We start from the raw sequence: 17,191 nt of genomic DNA, 5'->3' as shown, positions 1-17,191 counted from the left end.
ACAAAACTTATTGACAAGATGCTTCGCCTGATTCTGGCTGTCATTTAGATAGACATAGGATTGTAACAGCGGATATTTCCATTTAGCATCTTTAACAAAATCTCGAAATTACAGCATGTACATGCATGCATATGAAGTTCACCAAAAATCTTGCTGACGCGAAAATGTCATTTCTACCCTACATTACAGGTGATTTGTATTTCTTTTGATATGGTCATTGACAACTTTGTACTCAATCTGATAAAAGCTCGATCTACGCACGTTTTGCGTCGTAACAAGAGCATCATAGCTCCATAATGTTGCACGGCTTTGCATACAAGGAATCCGATTCCTTAGTCAAGCTAGCTGACTAAGACAGACTGGCCTTTCTTGCATATTGGCCTAAAATTTTTTAATCAATGAACCTCCCCGAAGACAGGTGAATGATTACGAACAAGAATTAGAACAACACACATCAAAATGCAACAAACAGAAACTGTCATTTCTGTGACAAGACACTGTTGTATGTAAACAAATGTTGAAAGGGCTTCTCTATCCAACATCCGTAAGTACATCCTTTTTTTAAAACCCTATTTCATTTTATGAACTGACCGGGCACGTACAAGTTCTGACTCAGAACTTGTGGGCGCATATTGTTGTGCATGTACGTCCAGTTACTCAAGATTGCTGATTGTAATAATTTCGTACAAACACCGAGAGCCTCTGTAGTCAAGGTTAGCGAGATCAAATTTCATTTTATATAAATGAGTTCAAAAATTCTGAACAAGATGCCAACCTTTTATAATATTTCCTATAAGTATATTTGTCCAGTTTCCACCATTTCTACGATTATAAAGAAATTTATCTAGTATTGTAAATGAATTTCTTCGGTCACGATTTTTCGTTGGTTTCCAAAAATTTCGGCGTGTTATTTGTGATGAAAAACCAAGTTTAGAGACGATGCGTGGTATGTAATAATTATTACATGAAAATAATAATTATTACATGGTCATGATGGACCATCAAAGTAGATGTTAGTTTGTGAAATGGTACACTTTCTTAACGTTCTTTTACAACAATGCAGGAATATGAACAAGAAGATGCTGGCATTTCTCTTCCTTATTCATCTGATGGCTCATTCGACAAGAGGTCAAGTAACAGGTTAGTGCTTTCATATTTCCCCTTACAGGAAATTCTCTCAGCCTCATCAGAACACAGCGGTCAATCGAGGAGCATGTGCAAAGGGGTCAATTTTAACCTGCAGCGCGCCAATTGACGCCTAAACTAACGAAAAACACAAGGAACAACTACTGTCACGCAAAATACGTATAACAAATTGAAACGTCAACAGAATTCGGAAAAAGGAAGCTATGATGGAAAACTTGAGACTTTCCCAACACAAAGCCCATTTCCACATTTAAGCACGCAGTCTGGAATCGCTGCCCGCCGAGACTTTCTGGGGATGTATTGCACTTTTTGATTGTCATGTTCAAAAGGCTCTCACATGTTTAAGAGATTCCCAGTTTGATAAACTTGATTAAGGCTAGTATTAATTTCGTAAGCAGGTCTCTCTTGTAGACGAAGAGAAGTGTAGGTACGAAATTACGCTTTATTGGGAAATGAGTCCGCGTTCCGCTCCCAGTTGACGCAGCTGAACGCGTTTATCATGTTGTTTTTTATTTCCACCGATCAGAGGTTTCCTGCTCAATACACAAGGCCGAATCAAAGATTTGACCCCAGAAAATGGCCGAAACCGAACCTAATATATTTGGTGTATTCCCGTGTGTTAGCAAGGCTAATGAAGGGAAAATGCGTCGGTCCATTTAAAGCTTCAACTTCTTCAACATCCCCTCCTCCGGAAAATCTCCTGGCAATTAAACTTTTCATATGAAGAAATTTGAGTTAAAACATTGTGTTCAGATCGATATTTTTTGGTGAAAAGGCAAAATCAGCCTGACTGTAACTTCCTACTTAGACCTTGCAGACTTTTTTTTCTGAGCCATTCGTTTGCGAAAGTGAACTAGTTACCTTTAAACACCTCCATATTTAAAGGTATAACAGCTTTTATTCCACTCAAAGTGCCCCAGCCAGTCAAGGTTCAAATTCTCCACTGGCGACGGTCAAATGCACGCAGTTTGCCCGAGAAGGGGGGGAAGGGGATGTTAAATCTTCGAATTGATCTGCGCATAAACAAGTTAAAGATGCGACTGCAATTAAAAAACACAGGATTAAAGAACCCTAAAGAAATCTGTAGTCAATCATACATTCATTTCTTGTGCTGCAGAGTGTTCATTTGGCGAAGGTTTTGACAACGACAGTGTTTTTTGTAGAGGGTACACACATTCAGGTTCATCATGCACAAATGAAAAAGAATGTTGTACAAACCCCAAGATGAATAACGGATGCTTCAATATGTCAGTTATTCAAGGTCAGATAATTCTATAATATTATTCATTTATAAGCTTAAGTGATCGCCCGGTAATCGTGGAGATTTAACGAGGACAGGTTTTAGGTTGCAGATTTTGCGCTGCTTCCTTTTTAGTTAAGGCGGGATCCAACTTTGGAGTTTCCCCAATTTCGGACGGTTCGCGAGTTTTGATTACGTGTGATTTTGATAGCCTTCGATCTAAGACTATATTCGATTTCAAAAATAGCCTAATTTCAGGAGGTACTCTATTTATTACGGTGTCCGCCTGATTTGGACGGAAGACGATATTGGTCAGCGCGTTAGGAGTTTCGGATGATGTCTGATTTCAAGGAGCACGGTCTGATATTCCATGTCTTTTATTGGCGTCCAAGTTTGGGGAACGTCCTATTAGATACGAAGGCCCGAAGGCCCATGTTTTGTGATGTATGATTTTAGACTCTGACCTGCGATTAAACGAGGGATTCAGGATGAGAAATAAATCGAATTTCTTCATTTTTTATTTTAGTTTTTTTCCTGTGTAATGTTTTTCGTTGCTTCTGTCTTTGATGGACGTGATTATGCATTCATTCCTTTTAATTAAAGCGCACAATTTGTGGAAGCCACCTCGTGTCTGTTCCGCTAAAGACTTCGCCTTCAAGCAAAATGGCAACTCAACTAACAAAGCCATAGACGGTCACATTATAGGGCGTCATAAGGTCGTATCTCGTACACAATGCGGTGACTTCTGCATACGCGAACCTCAATGCAGTGCGTTTAATCTGGCAACTTCCACAGACCACGAGGGTAAAATGGAATGTCAGCTGATAGAAAATGATGAAAGCATCGTCAACAGAGATGGATTCAGTTTTTGTCTTTTCGTCAGGGAGTCGTATAAAGAGGTGATGTAGGCAGCGGTTCTCTCACATAATTTTTGAGATCACACCTTTTTTTTGTTCCAAATCTCGATATTTTTACGATTCTAAGTAGGATTTTCAATATGGGGGGAGGGCGGAGGATGATTTTCTTCGTCTGTTTGACAGGTGTTTGAAGTAAGCTTGGAACGAGCAAGCCTGTAAGGGGAAATAGTGTCGGGAAGAATGCCCACTCCCATCCCCTACATTGGTTATTCATTCTTACTAGCCTCTCCTTAGTACATCTTTTTACCCGCTCAAGACTTTGTTTGATCTCAACAATCCACTAGGGCGGATTAAAAGCATTCATTCGTCAGTAAGTACACCAGCTATGCATGCCATGGGTCTTACACCACAGTGCCATAACAAGTTAAGCTTTTACAAGGATTTTTACATCATTCATTACCATTACCGCCATATAAAGCTCACCCGGAAGGCGTTTTTTTCTTTTCAGACATATCTGACACCACTTTGTGAATCCTAAAATCAAGGGAAAGCATCATTGTGTCAAACAGAAGATTTGAAAGAAGAGAGAAAAACACAGCGAAAAAGGGAAGAGACCTATGATAATCTGTACAAAGATGATGCACTTTTCATTGAAATTTTTGAAAAATCCACCAAAGGAAATAAAATGCGGAATTTTCCTATGTCACCACGACTTGTCTAAGACTTGATCAGCACTCTCCCTGAGTTATCTCCGTACAAAAACTTCTCGTTGCTGTGGAAATCAGACCTCGCTTTATTTCAACTCAGTCATATTCTTCATAGCTTTACTGCCGCGCATAAAATTAATAATCATAAAAATTACAATTTGCTTGATTTTGATTGGTTTAAAAAACTCCTATTTTCCAGTCAAGTTGTTATCGGACAGTTCAATAAGCCAAACACATTCAAAGTTAGTATAGCTGCTTAGCTGTTTTCGAATTCTATTCACGGTAAATTCCTTTTGTCTTTTAATCATTCTTTGAATAAAGATAGCTTTGCGCATGTTTTGATGACTTATTTATCAATTATTAATTTATGTCTCTCTTTCACTCTCCTCACCAGAAAATCTAAGTAAGAATCAATGTTGGGAATTTACTGGGCCGCCATGTTTGTAGCCGCAGTACGAGTCAATTTACGAACTGTTAAATGACATAGTTGCATCCAAATTTATATTTTTATCGAAAAAGTATCATAAGTAAATCAGACCGTGTGTAAATATGTAACAAAGGTATGCAAAGGGTAAGATAAAGAAGTACATCTTGATATTATGGACATTCGTAAATTTAGTTCATTAAATATATGTTTTGCAATCTGAATATCGATATTTTGAACATAGTCACTGCAACTCGATTTAGCAATGGTACACGTTTTTCCGGGCTCAATAACGTAATTAAGCCATGGAGGATGTTGGAAGAAGACGAGGAAAGCTTAGAAATTCCAATCCGAAGGCAAGTGATACACAAATTTTCCGAGTGTTCCCCCAACACTCCAAGTGCCTTTAATTCATCACTTTGTAGAACCCGGATAACTGAGAATCCGTTCTATTGCTTTTATGACATGATTAATTACATATGGGCTGTGTAACCTTAAGGTATCCGCTTGGAAATTGAATGCATACACTTGTTTTGAACAGCCCAGTACATTCCCACGTGAATCACTGGTGCGTGCCCAAATGGGGCAATGTACTAGGATGTTCAAAACAAGTGGTTAACTGCAGTTAGCCAAAAACGCATGAGCCAAAAAACACCCAATACCACCGCATGAAAATTATTACCCTTTGCAGCAAAGATGGATTGGAAATTTCCCGTGGAAAATTAAACTGTGAAAAGGTATTTGAATAAATGTTCACAATTGTGCTTGATCAGATTATTTCCCCTATTAGGCTTTAGTGATAAGCTCGAAAGTGTATGACGAACGAGTTCTACGAATTCACTCTAGTATGAGGAATCAGATTAGACAAAATGTCCAAAAGAAAAAAAGCACAACTGGCCTTGCGTTTGAGTGATGCACGTGCTCTGTGGTAAAATTGCCTCGTAAAATTACTGCTGAAACATAGGTAGAAGGTCATTATGGTAATTTCTTCCTTAAATAAGACTTGATCGATGTTACTAGAAAAATCTTCTTTCTGATAATTCCAGGCTTCATTAACTCTGCTTTTGTTAACATTCTTCTGTCGATTCAGCACTTTCGTTTCATTGACGTAAAACAGAGGGTCCTATTCTTTTTTAATTATTTTTATTAATTAGGGGGGTTTCCCTTGTTAATCAATGAACTTTTATAAAATAAGAAAACCACCTTGGCTCCGGCGGGCACTTTAACCCTCTCTTCGGTACGTTCTTATCCTAAGTTGTTGGAGTAAAAGTTCAACGCTGGCATAATTTTATTTGGTGAGTTTTACCGTTTGGCGTATTTTTTTAAGGGCGCTAAATTGCATAAAAATATCTTGTAAGTTTTTGTATTTAAATCTTTCCACATAAGCTCGAATTTGTTGTATTATCAACCATCAAAATTCTTAGTGGTGATATGGGGGTCGTTCATGTGTCCATAACTGCTCGTTTTAATTTACCGAAGGAAACATATATACTCGATATTTAGAACTAGTTTTAAATACATTTCTTGAGCTGTTAGTGAGTCTTGTGTCATTTGCAAATGTTTTCAGCAGAGCATCGACATTTCCTAAGAATCAACTCACTTGTGTACTTGACGGTTAATTCCCAAGGTTATTTTAACGAGTAAGTTTTTTAAGGCTTGGAAATGTCACCTGTAAATATTCCAATCACCTTTTAGATTAAAGTGCACGATTTATCTGGATTGGAAAAGTTAGATTGTTTTGAGGCAAATTACAAAAGGCTAAGTTGCTTTTTAACCCTTTTCCTTTGCATTTTTTTTGTTTTAGTCTTTAGTGGAGAAAAAAGTCTTCTTGAAAACGATTTGAGAAACCGTTGCTTCCGTGAGCAGCATATTTAAAGAGGTATTTGGCCAACATTCATCTCTGTTAGCGCTCTCAAATCGTTCTTGGCGCGGTAACCACATTCATGGACAAAGCAGTTATCATATGAATCTTAATTCCGTTTATAATAACACTTCTATTTGAATTTCTGATAGAAAGAGACTATATAAAGCCTAACAAGTCTACCTATTTAAGGAAGTCGTCGTAAAATCTCGAGTACCTCGGTTATGGTCAGTTATTTCGTGTCGCCTTCGTAGCAGACCTTGTTTAGTGTAACAGTTATTTAGACAAAATTTGCGCCCTTGAAAGGACGAAGAATGAAAAATTTCACTTTGGGTGATAATAGTTCAATTTTGACCTTTCGTTGGCTGAGAGTTGGTTTTATGCTTTCAGGTACAAAACAAAGGTGCTTTGTCATCAATTTCACGGCTGGCAATTGCAAGTGACTTGATTATTCAAATCACTATGAATATCTGAAATTTAACTTGATTCATCGGTCAAAACCACAATTTTGTTCTTATACTAATTCAAAGTTGAGAGTCAGAAAGCCAGCTTTTATACTTGATGTGACTGAATGAAATACCTGCAAAGAAGGCGTGAAGACTAATCTAAAACCTCCGAAAATCGAACGCGGAACATGAAGAGAAAAATCCAAACTATATATCAAATAAATACGCCAGAAAATTCTGTTTCGCAAGGACCACGCATTTTCATCACATCCATCAGCTCTTAGCAAACATATTATTTTTATAAGGTTTCTGCATTGGAAAAGACACTGCTATTCTTAATAATGCAGTCCTGTTTTCTTTTGTAAAACTGACGCCACAAGCGCCTTGATTCAAATGTGTCATTCGTTATTGCAACTAACTTGAAGTTTTTTTTAGTTAAATTCTGGCTTAGCAACTTTGTTTAAAAGAATTTTCGAGAAATATCATTGCGTTTGCGAGACTTTTCATTTTACAGTTGATTACTTCCTGATTCATCTAATAGATGGTAAATAGATAAGCAATTTCTTTGCGTACGTTAATATTCATGATTTCTCCTGGGTGTGCTGACGCGTTAATTTATTAGGGAAGTACGTTTACAATAGAATAAAGGCTGATAGTTTCTAAAGAAACTCTTGAGGGCTGCGTCGGTGTGGGTAACGAAATAATTTAAATATATCAACAAAGTTGAAATGGTAAATTGGCCACCGTTACGATTATAAAAGCTGACGTTTCGAGCGTTACCCCTTCGTCGGAGCGAATAGAGGAATTGTGGGTTGTGTGTGCTTTTGAAGGCAGAGCTCCTCATAGCTCCTTTGAAATAGAGGAAAAATAGAGGAATTGTGGATTGTGTGTGCTTTTAAAGGCAGAGCTCCACGTAGCTTCTTTTTCTGCCTTTAAAAGCACACACAACCCACAATTCCTCTACTCGCTCCGACGAAGGGCTAACGCTCGAAACGTCAGCTTTTATAACCATAACGGTGGCCAATTTACCATTTCAACTTTGTTGATACGTTTACAATAAACTATTTAAACAATAGAATGTTTCTGTCAGGGAACTATCGACTGATAGTTGCCCCGCGGAAAGTTGATGTTCTTAAAACAAATATGCTAGTTTTAACAACATCAAACTTCCAAGGGGCAACTATCAGACCGATAGTTCCGAGACATTAACACTCTATTGTCTTTCTTGTCCACCACTAAATTTTCTTCCGCGCACCAGTTGAAAAACAATAAAAACCCTTAATTAATGCAGATCCATCAAACATTTTATTCATGTTTACAGCCTGTAACAATTGTCAATAATTCGCAACCGTACATTGGTTAAATAATACGTTATACTTGTCAGAATTGAAAATTCACTGTTTTTCCGATCTGCCCAACTTCGCAGCCGTCAAACCATTCAAATTTTCCGCGGACGGGTACCATGGACTGATAATGTTTCTCCACGGATGAACACTATCGCGTCACTTGATTAGTTTAAACCAATAAGAATCGGAGAAAATTTAGTGGTGAACTATAATATGTGATAGGGCTGAGGGTTTCCCATTGCCACGGGAAGTTCAACTTTCAAGCTATCTTGAATTCATCTCCAATGAGTGCTTATAGCATTGCCACCATAGATCATGGATTAAAACAGTTTGTTTCTTCGGTGGGTGAGGTAAAATCTTTTACTGTATTGATGAATCGATAATCTCTTTGAAAAAAAAATTGGATAAGAATCTTATTATAAGAGTTTTTCAACATTCATGCGCGACCATTTTTAAAGTAGCCTCCTACGCAGACGTTCTCTGGGCTCGTCACGCAAGGAAGATTGCGTGACGAGCCAAAAGAACTTCTGCGGAGGAGGCTATTTTGAAAGCTTTATGAATTTTAATCCATCAGTAATGGTAACAACTCATATAGAAACAAAGAGTTGCATATTCTCAACAATTAGTTTCATTACCGAATTTGTTTTGCCGTTTACACATAAGAAAAACGAATCCAAAATACAACCTCCCTCTGCCTATGTGTCTCCGGAGATTTTGAATCCGAAATTTAAAGTTGGAACATCGAATCCGAAAACTTTTGAATCCAAAAAGCTTATTCGTGTAAAACGATGTGAAGAACGAATCTGGGTATTTCTCCACTTGCGATCTTTAGAGTTTGCCATCCTTTTCCGAGTAACAGGCTAAAATCATGAAACAATCCATCCTGCCATTCATAGAGAGTGGCGAGTTAATTTCTGATGTCTTCGTATTTTCTTTTGATACTCTCTCATTCTAAACCTTCGTAATCCATTTGGGAGGAATATGCACGAACGAATCCGAGCAGGATTTCAACTTCGTCAACGGTCCAACTTAAATTTGCATCTCGATCGACTTGCGCCTTTTTTTTTTGGCAGAATGTTTTTTGTTTTCGATCAAGGCAAGAAACAGCCTTGTAACCACTCACTTTATTCACGTTTGAACACGGTTGGGAATCTAGATACACTTTTAGTGTAATTTTCTATGAATCCGACAGCCCAAAAATTGAAGAATTTGGCAACATACGGAATCCGGAAAAATCTCCTCTAGAATAAACCTAGTCTAAATTTCGGATTCAAAATCACCGGAGACACGACCGAAGAGAAGATGTTTTATTTCGGATTTGTCTTCTTGAGTGTAAACGGGAAAACGAATCCCGTACTAAAACGGACCGGATTGGTCACGAATCGGGAACAATTTCTTCAAATGTAAACCTAGTTTCAATTTTCCAGCCCTACATGCACTCAGAGAAACCGAAGCCAACTTTTTACCACCTTATGAAAGCTACTGGAGACGTTAATATTTCTCTGTGTAAACGTGAACCGAGTGGAGAGGAGGTGAAACACAGTGAAGCTACAGTCATGGATTAGTACTGAAGCAGTTGCAATGCGATCATGTTGGCAGCGTCTGAACTGATCTACCTTAACACTTTGTACATGTTTTGTGCTTTGACTTGCGCATGGATCGAGACACTAGTCAAAACACGACCAAAGCAGTTTAAAAGACTAAGCAAAAAGTCTGCCTCTGCGGAATTCGCGTTTACAATATGGACCTGTCTCTACATTGCTACGTTGCTTTGTGTACTTTGCCAACTGGTTTTTCAGACACAAACACCAGACACAAAATATCTTTGTTCGTGGTTCTCTATTTTACAAATTGTGTTCTTCTCTTCATTTTTGCTGAGCTACGTTGCGTGTTTCGACAGCGTTTCCAAAGTAATTTGTGAAGTGTGTTTTCCTACCATAAATGCTATTGCTTGGATAGTTTTTACGGTTTGTCTCTCAGAAGGACAAGGGGCTGCAGAATTTCGAGACTTGCGGTATTTCACCGTTCATATACTTCCTGTAGTTGCTGTATCATTTCATGAGATCTATACTTTCAGCTTTTGTGAGTTTTCATCCTCTGCCATCAGAGGTCAGCTTAGAACAGTTTGGACAATCTACAGTCCCGCCTTATTGCTGACGTCATATGCCATAAAACATGATCAAACTGAAGTTTATAACTACAACACAAGTCCTCCAGATCCCCTCTTTGTGATTTTCATCGGAATATTTTCTAACATTAGATATGTATACTTTCCATTTCAGTTTGGTTGAAGAAAACTTGAGTTTTTTTGTTTTGTATTCAGGTGAACTTTAGCGCAATCAAATGGCTTCTTGTAAAACATAAGCATGGATTTTCTTCCAAGCTTATAGATAATGAAATAAAAAAATTAATGTTCTTTTAAACTGTAAAAAGTTTGTTTCTGATAGACTTAAGCTTTTCTAGAGTAGGAAAAAGTTAACAGCCACATCAAATAGATGTCAGAAAATTAATTTATTCTTATCACGCCTAATACTCCATCGTATACCTGCGCCCACATGATGTTTCCAAACAGTGTTTTGATACACTGATTTTCTTTGTGTCTTATGCACAAGATAACAGTTTTCTCGTGGATATTGTTGCCCTTTGTGATCGAACTCTTCTCCCCCATCCCCCCACCCTAAAAAAACAAAAAAAACAAAAAAAGAAAAACAAAACAAAATGTGTCAATATATTTTGTTACTTATGTCGAGGCTTGATGTCACGGTTTAACTAATTGGGCCCGGTCGTACAAGGTACAAATATTGGCCAATAAGACTGCCTCCCAGAGAATCTGTTTCTATGATCAGCTTCCCTCTTTCCTTTGAGCTTATCCAATTGATCTTTCCGTTACCCCGTTCTTTTGCTCAAGTTCACTTGACATTCTTTTTTTCTTCATTTACCAAAGTCTAATTTGGCTGCTGTTGTTATGGAAACCACAACACAGAGAGAACCAAGAAGTGACAGTGCAGACCATAAAGGTATAGCAGTGATGCCCCTATTTTCTGTCTTGTTGTAGCTGTGATGGCCCAACCTACCTTTGTATTTCTTATTGCTCAAGTATTGTAAACAGATGGAAATGCATCCAGGCATCCGAATGTTAGCAATGACTAGATACTCGGTTTTGAAACTCCATTCCAACATGAAAAAGCCTGCTGCTTTCGGTCTATGACGTTTGCTTCAGATCAAGGCACTGCATTCCAGCTGAATAAGATAATTAGAAGCTCCTTGCGGCTCTATGCAACTCACATATTGGGGTGTGACTGACGTGCAAGTATTGTGGTCTCCGATTGGTGATGAATGTCTTTCTTCTGTTTGCTCAGGTTCCTTATTCAAAAAAGCCTCTTCAAGAGTAGGAGGTCGAAAAGGGTGGTCTTAAATAGCATTTGTTCAGGTTTCTTCAAGTACACTAACAATAAACTGGTGCTAATCCCCCACCCCCACCCCCACCATAGTTGCCTATCTCATCTGAGTAAATACATCATTCTTTTATTTCATTCTGTATAGTTGAATCCAAGCAGAAGAAATGTCTTTCCACACGGGCTGTTAGGATTGCGGCAGTTCTGGTCGGCATTTCCCTGGCAGCCGTTGCTGTTTTGTCGGCTTATGCCGCGGGTGCGTTTGATTCCAATCCAGATTTACCGGAAATTATGGAAGGAGAAGCTACATTTACCACTGATGATGGCAAGGGTGAAGTTTTCCATGTTATGATCGATTATAAGAGGAAGCTAATCCAACTAACTTCATTGAATGATCCGGCAGCATCGCCACAGTTATTCGGAAGGCGTCTCATGTCCTTCGAAGAAAACGAAACAGCAAATGGGACGCGAATTAATGCAACAAAAATCGTCCTACAGGACTACAACGCGGTGAGTTTACCAATAAAGTCATCTCTGAGTTGTCACGGTTTAGCGATCTGGTACCAAAATTACGGCGTGTGAACGAGGCTAAATGCGAAGTGGTCTCATCGATATAACGAATAATCAAATTTTCATGATGAGATAGCATGTATGTTCTCAACCGCCCCAAACAAGTCACCGCAGCTCGGCCATGAAAACTTCGAGTTCGCAAGATAAATTTGGGGTTTCTCAAAACCATGCATTGTTCAAATGAAAGAGTGTCTAGTTCGCTGTCGCTCCATCGTATATTACAGAGTGACAATACATATCATTGCACTTTTCTAACTTGTAACTATTTCTGGTGACTAAACTCAGCTAAAAAATGACTCTTTACATTAGTTGATGCAGATCGAAATTCACTTAAATTGCCTCTGCATACGGCCGGACTTGCGTCAGCTTGAGAAATGAAGTAAACGAACAGTGTTTGTATATTTTATCTTGCAGAAGAAAAAGTACTTTATTGTTCCAGAGCATGGAAATTCAACAACAAAGTGCATTTATACTAATCTTGAGGGAGACATGATTCCGAGGCATCTACTGAAACACGCTACTCTTAAATCGGTAAATTTATAGATAACTCAAGACTACTGTTAAGTTTAAAAACTCTCAATATTCTAACATATGTTACCTGTTAGTCTAAATTCGGGTCAAGGACCGGATCCAAAACTTCGACTGACAAGCTAAAGTCTATAAACGGGTTAGCGGCACACAATGTATGACTTTCTTCGTCATGGCTGCATCAAAAAGTAAGGGATTTTGGGTTATTCTGCCATCAATCCTCGCTTATTTAAGAACTCGTCTAATCTCTGAGATCAAACACCGGGCAACTTATCAACCTCGTTCCCAGCTCTCTCATTTTCCCGCCCCTGGAGCTAGAGAGGGCGGGACGATGAGAGATCCTGGGAACGAGGTTGGCCTCTTATCTCCTTTTCACAGGAAAGCGTCGAGGGAAATACCACTCATAGCCTATACCAAGTCGATAATGACACTGATGTGGACGTTTATCGAGCGAAAGGGTATAATGGAAAGATTTACGAGGTAAGACCTTGAACCCTTTTTGAAGCAAACAATATCATCGATAGACTGCTCTACACCGGGAATATAAATATATTCTTATATACATTATTATGTTTTTTAAGTTCATTGATTTTTTTCATTCAATAAACTGTTTCTTTATTGCTTAATTTCGTCAGGTTTTGATAAATGATATCTCTCCTAGGTTTATTTACATCTCCCAAACGGTAGTATTCATATGCGTTCTAAGGAAAAAGAAATGAACTTCACGGATTATAAACATCTGAACTGCTACAGGTATATTGAAGAAAACGACACAATCGAGGAGGCCTTTCATCGCTCAAACGACTCGAAGCTTTGTAAGTTATTCACACTTGAAATTTTAATTGAAAAAACTTGGGAATTCATAACGGGTCATACTTATGAATTCATCAAAATTCCATAAGAATTTCAAGTTTCTGATAACTTTTTGATCCTTTTTTATTCTCTGACAATTCAACCAACGTCAAAAGGGTATATTACTGGCAGATGTAAGGTAGATGTAAGGCAGATGTAAGGCAGATGTAAGGCACATGTAAGGCACATGTAAGGCACATGTAAGGCAGATAAAGCACTAAATATTTGCGTATATGTTTTTGTAGTTGTTTTTAAGCGCCCTCACACAATCGTGTGTGTTTCAAACGTGGATGATAAAACATTAAACTAACCGGCGCTCAGTTTATACTGTCACTGCGATAACCACTTTGACTACGTATTTAAGAGATATAAGGACATCTAACACACCTTAAATAAGGGTAACAGGATGGAAAAAATAGAAAGAAAGAAACTACGTTAAATTTGGTACTGACAGCTAATTCCTCATTTCAAAAACGAGTGGGGGAGTGGGTCGAGTTCGCCGCGCAAGTTTGTCTGGGATCGTTACTTGGGACAAATCAAAGGTAAACAAAGATTTGTGTCCCGAGTAACGATCCCAGACAGACTTGCGCGGCAAACTCGACTCACTCCCCGACTCGTTTTTGAAATGGGGAATGAACCTATCTGTGAGCAGAAGTAAATTCGTGTCTGTTATACTTAGATCAAGAATCAACCGGATCCTCAGATCCTGAGTTAGAGAAAAATATTCAGGAAACCTCTTCCACCTTGACTCAGCTGTTGAACCAAACGACTTCGTTTGGCAATGAAAGTTTGGCCAATCAACTATCAATGATCTCAAGACGCCGCCGCCGGGGAATTGGATGGCGCGGAGGGAGTTTGGACTGGTGGTACGGAAACTGGTGTGGGGGCTACCAGGGTGGTTACACTAGGTACCCAAAGCCATCTTGCAATAATGATTGCTGGCGCACTACAAACTACGTGAACAGCGCCTGTCGTAGGTGCCTCCCGACAAAAGACGGATTAGACGCAGCATGTATGGAGCACGACAGGTGACAAGACGTCTCACAAAAGTTTGTTGCTTCCTTGAAAACACAGTTTCCTATGTGTTTCATGACACACCAATAGACACAATTTTGCGAGCTTTGGCTTTAAATAGCTAGTACAACAATGTTTCGATCAATTTTGAAAATACAGCTACAAATCTAAACCTAGCAGATATAGAGACAATGATATTTAAGAAATTATTCGCTGAAGTTTAAGGGAGTATTTTTGAATAATCCCGGTGACGAAGTTGAGAGGACTGTTTAACAATAATTATTCGCTGAGCCTGAGGCAGTTAATAAACAACAGTTATACGTGTAAGATCTGAGACGTAATCCGAAAATTCCTCAACCATGCAGTGGAAAAGAACTGTGAAACTTGCTCACTTTTAAAAGTGTGGACGCTATGAAAATTTAAAGGTCGATAAAGAAAACAGACACTAGTGTCAAAACCATCTGAATTCTTGGGTCACATTAAAGTTTAAATCATCCCAAAATTACAAGTATTCAAAGTTGTAGTTCTCCTAAAAGTACCGTGTTAAGTTTTAGCCTTTCTTTCTACTAACTGAAATATAAATGGCAAAGCAATATGCGGTTTCTTTTCATTCTTCAGATGTATTATTCATCGTGGCGGTGGTCCTTGGTGGTGCCAGCCTGTTGGAAATCCATGCAAGTGTGACAGCCCTTTTGTATGGAGAGTCCACCACCAGATGTCCAGTTGCTCACCCCGAAAATGTCGATCCCACGCCCGCCAAGTCTACTTTGTATTTAAACACTTGTTATCCTGTTGGTATCCCATTAGGATTTGCTTTCCTTGGATCCGGATTAGATGCGGATGCAAGTGGTGTACGTGTCCCAGGATTTCCATATACTGGAAGTGCATTGAATTCAAAGTGTGCTCTTTCTTTGGTTCAGGAGAAGTTTTTTCTTAACTTGATAGGCGTATTTACCTAGCAGACCAAACACTGTCAAGCAACAGATTGTCTTCAAAAATACAACGTTATGACAAACTAATTCAGTGATATTAAAAGTGAAGGTGATTTTATATAAGACATAAGAAGGATATCGGTGTAAGACAGGAGGGAGCCTTGAAACCACCACTGCAAGTAGGACATCACATAGCGACATTAGAAGCTTCGGTTAGTCAGTCTGTCGTGAGGACAACAATAGTAGCTTACAAAGACAAGGCCATTACAAGCTCTTAGTGGGCTAGTATTGACTAATTTGTCGTGAGTTTGCAAACTTTGCTGTTTAATATATTATCTGTGAGTTTAATGGTGCATTGCTTTGTGAAAGTGTTTGTTTGTTTGTAATTTCACTGAATGCAGTTCGAGGTAGGTGTGGCTGACTGCTATATTTACTTCCGCACGTGTCCGACAAATCAAAAAGCACGCCGTTTAATTTTTTCAGTAAGCTTTGAACAAATCGGCCTCATAAAAAGAGGCTTTATTCCTTAGTAATGTAAGTTTATACTTATGGTTATTTTGGGTGAATCTAATCAGTCATTTTCTCATAAATTCTTTTAAGTTTGAAGTTGTTTTATTACACGACTCGGGCAGTCAGAGGGCCAATAACTAAAGTCAACCAATCAAAATGTATTATTGCCGGTCAATATTCTCTCAGTATTGGACCGGGCACTATCCCGAATGGTCCCGAATGATACCGCACTTGTGTCCCTTTGAACTTCAGTCGTATAATAAATCTCTTATTAACCAAGCTTGCTCGGGTCTGCACTGGAAGAATATCGGCCCTCGGTCTTTTTTGTACGGACCTCGCTGCGCTCGGTCCGTACTGTCAAGACCTCGGGCCGATGTTCTCCCAATACGGTCCTCGCGCCTGGTTAATAAGATATATGTATTAAATGGTATATGGTGAGCCATGATTACTTACTTATCTTGTCTGCTAGTGTTGTTAAGACCTTGGTGAGAGCCAAATATTATAGTTATTTAGCTTGCTGGCTAGTGTGTTTTTTCCGCTTGTGGCCCTTTATTTTGAGTGCCTAATGTGCTCCTGTGATTAGTTTTCTCAGGCTAGCTGTTATAGCCAGAGTGTTGACTTGTTTTAATCTTAGCTGCGACGCATTTTCTTGTAAATTTGTCATGATAATTTGGTGTTGGATCAGGTTGAAGACTTCTACCTGATGAGTATGAGTATTCTCATTGCCGGTTTGCTGGATACTATAGGATATTATAGGGAGAAGTTACAAGTTAATCACTTCTAGGAGTTAATTTGAATATTAACTTGATGACAAGAAAGGGTATTGGCTTGTGTTATTAATATCTAAAGGCCAAGGGGTGTTGACCACTGCGCCTTAATCTGATAAAAAAAAAGGCTATAGGCTTGTATTTTAAATTTCTCATAGCCAAAGAGAGTTTGCATGTGTGGTAAATTTGTGCATGTGTGGTAAATTTGAATACTTTGTCTATATTTAGATGAATTGTTTTTTATTTACTTGTATATTTTTTGCTTAATATGTAAGGATTAATAAACCTATTGTACTTTGTATACAATTGGTAGGCTTGTTGTTGTTGTGCGATATCTTTTCTGACAATTCTTGGCCTATCATTCCACAAGGGCATTATATTCATCATTCTGTAGTTTTTTTCGTGTACTTTTTAAAGTTTTTCAAAACTTCTATACTCTCTATATTCCATAAAAATTGTACAAGTAAAGAAGAACTTGCCTTCTTTGGGTATTAAACAAATTGCTCTCCAATCAAAATCTTGATGTTGCAGCTGTGGTACTCATCATATCAATGTCTTTTATGTTTTTTAAGAGAAAAATAATGAGCTTCACAAAA

At 38.4% G+C, this 17,191-nt stretch overlaps 2 protein-coding genes across 5 annotated transcripts; both read left to right on the top strand.

The window, feature by feature from the left end:
- Positions 1-544: 544 nt before the first annotated feature.
- Positions 545-4,598, top strand: LOC111324601 (uncharacterized). Of its 3 annotated transcripts, none has more exons than XM_088762274.1 (5): positions 545-713; positions 1,064-1,140; positions 2,310-2,407; positions 2,990-3,285; positions 4,345-4,598. In XM_088762274.1, the coding sequence occupies exons 1-5, from the start codon at positions 642-644 to the stop codon at positions 4,351-4,353; spliced, it is 552 nt and encodes a 183-aa protein (XP_088618400.1). In that variant the 5' UTR covers positions 545-641; the 3' UTR covers positions 4,354-4,598. The 3 variants fall into 3 exon arrangements, with proteins under 3 accessions (XP_088618400.1, XP_088618399.1, XP_022783941.1); XM_088762273.1 differs by lacking the exon at positions 4,345-4,598 and adding an exon at positions 3,752-4,286 and having other exon boundaries at positions 557-713; XM_022928206.2 differs by lacking the exon at positions 4,345-4,598 and adding an exon at positions 3,752-4,286 and having other exon boundaries at positions 558-713; positions 2,264-2,407.
- A 741-nt stretch (positions 4,599-5,339) lies between these two features.
- On the top strand, positions 5,340-16,901 carry LOC111324600 (uncharacterized). Of its 2 annotated transcripts, XM_022928203.2 has the most exons (9): positions 5,340-5,669; positions 6,179-6,253; positions 10,972-11,044; positions 11,571-11,932; positions 12,407-12,523; positions 12,899-13,000; positions 13,182-13,335; positions 14,052-14,400; positions 15,005-16,901. In XM_022928203.2, the coding sequence occupies exons 3-9, from the start codon at positions 10,993-10,995 to the stop codon at positions 15,321-15,323; spliced, it is 1,455 nt and encodes a 484-aa protein (XP_022783938.2). In that variant the 5' UTR covers positions 5,340-5,669; positions 6,179-6,253; positions 10,972-10,992; the 3' UTR covers positions 15,324-16,901. The 2 variants fall into 2 exon arrangements, with proteins under 2 accessions (XP_022783938.2, XP_022783936.2); XM_022928201.2 differs by lacking the exon at positions 6,179-6,253 and having other exon boundaries at positions 5,341-5,669.
- Positions 16,902-17,191: the final 290 nt, after the last annotated feature.

The sequence above is a fragment of the Stylophora pistillata genome, chromosome 5 (assembly GCF_964205215.1).
Source record: "Stylophora pistillata chromosome 5, jaStyPist1.2, whole genome shotgun sequence".
NCBI classification, from domain to species: domain Eukaryota; kingdom Metazoa; phylum Cnidaria; class Anthozoa; order Scleractinia; family Pocilloporidae; genus Stylophora; species Stylophora pistillata.
This window is presented reverse-complemented; position numbering and strand designations above follow the sequence as displayed.

What these genes read in the sequence shown, in the direction of transcription:
- LOC111324600 (XM_022928203.2), top strand. Translation starts at nt 10,993, where the DNA reads ATGGAAACCACAACACAGAGAGAACCAAGAAGTGACAGTGCAGACCAT. An exon ending in ATAATGGAAAGATTTACGAG is followed by an intron (nt 13,001 to 13,181) that starts GTAAGACCTTGA and finishes TATCTCTCCTAG; the next exon opens with GTTTATTTACATCTCCCAAA. An exon ending in CTCAAACGACTCGAAGCTTT is followed by an intron (nt 13,336 to 14,051) that starts GTAAGTTATTCA and finishes TGTTATACTTAG; the next exon opens with ATCAAGAATCAACCGGATCC.
- LOC111324601 (XM_088762273.1), top strand. Translation starts at nt 642, where the DNA reads ATGTACGTCCAGTTACTCAAGATTGCTGATTGTAATAATTTCGTACAA. An exon ending in CGAGAGCCTCTGTAGTCAAG is followed by an intron (nt 714 to 1,063) that starts GTTAGCGAGATC and finishes ACAACAATGCAG; the next exon opens with GAATATGAACAAGAAGATGC. An exon ending in GACAAGAGGTCAAGTAACAG is followed by an intron (nt 1,141 to 2,309) that starts GTTAGTGCTTTC and finishes TGTTTTTTGTAG; the next exon opens with AGGGTACACACATTCAGGTT.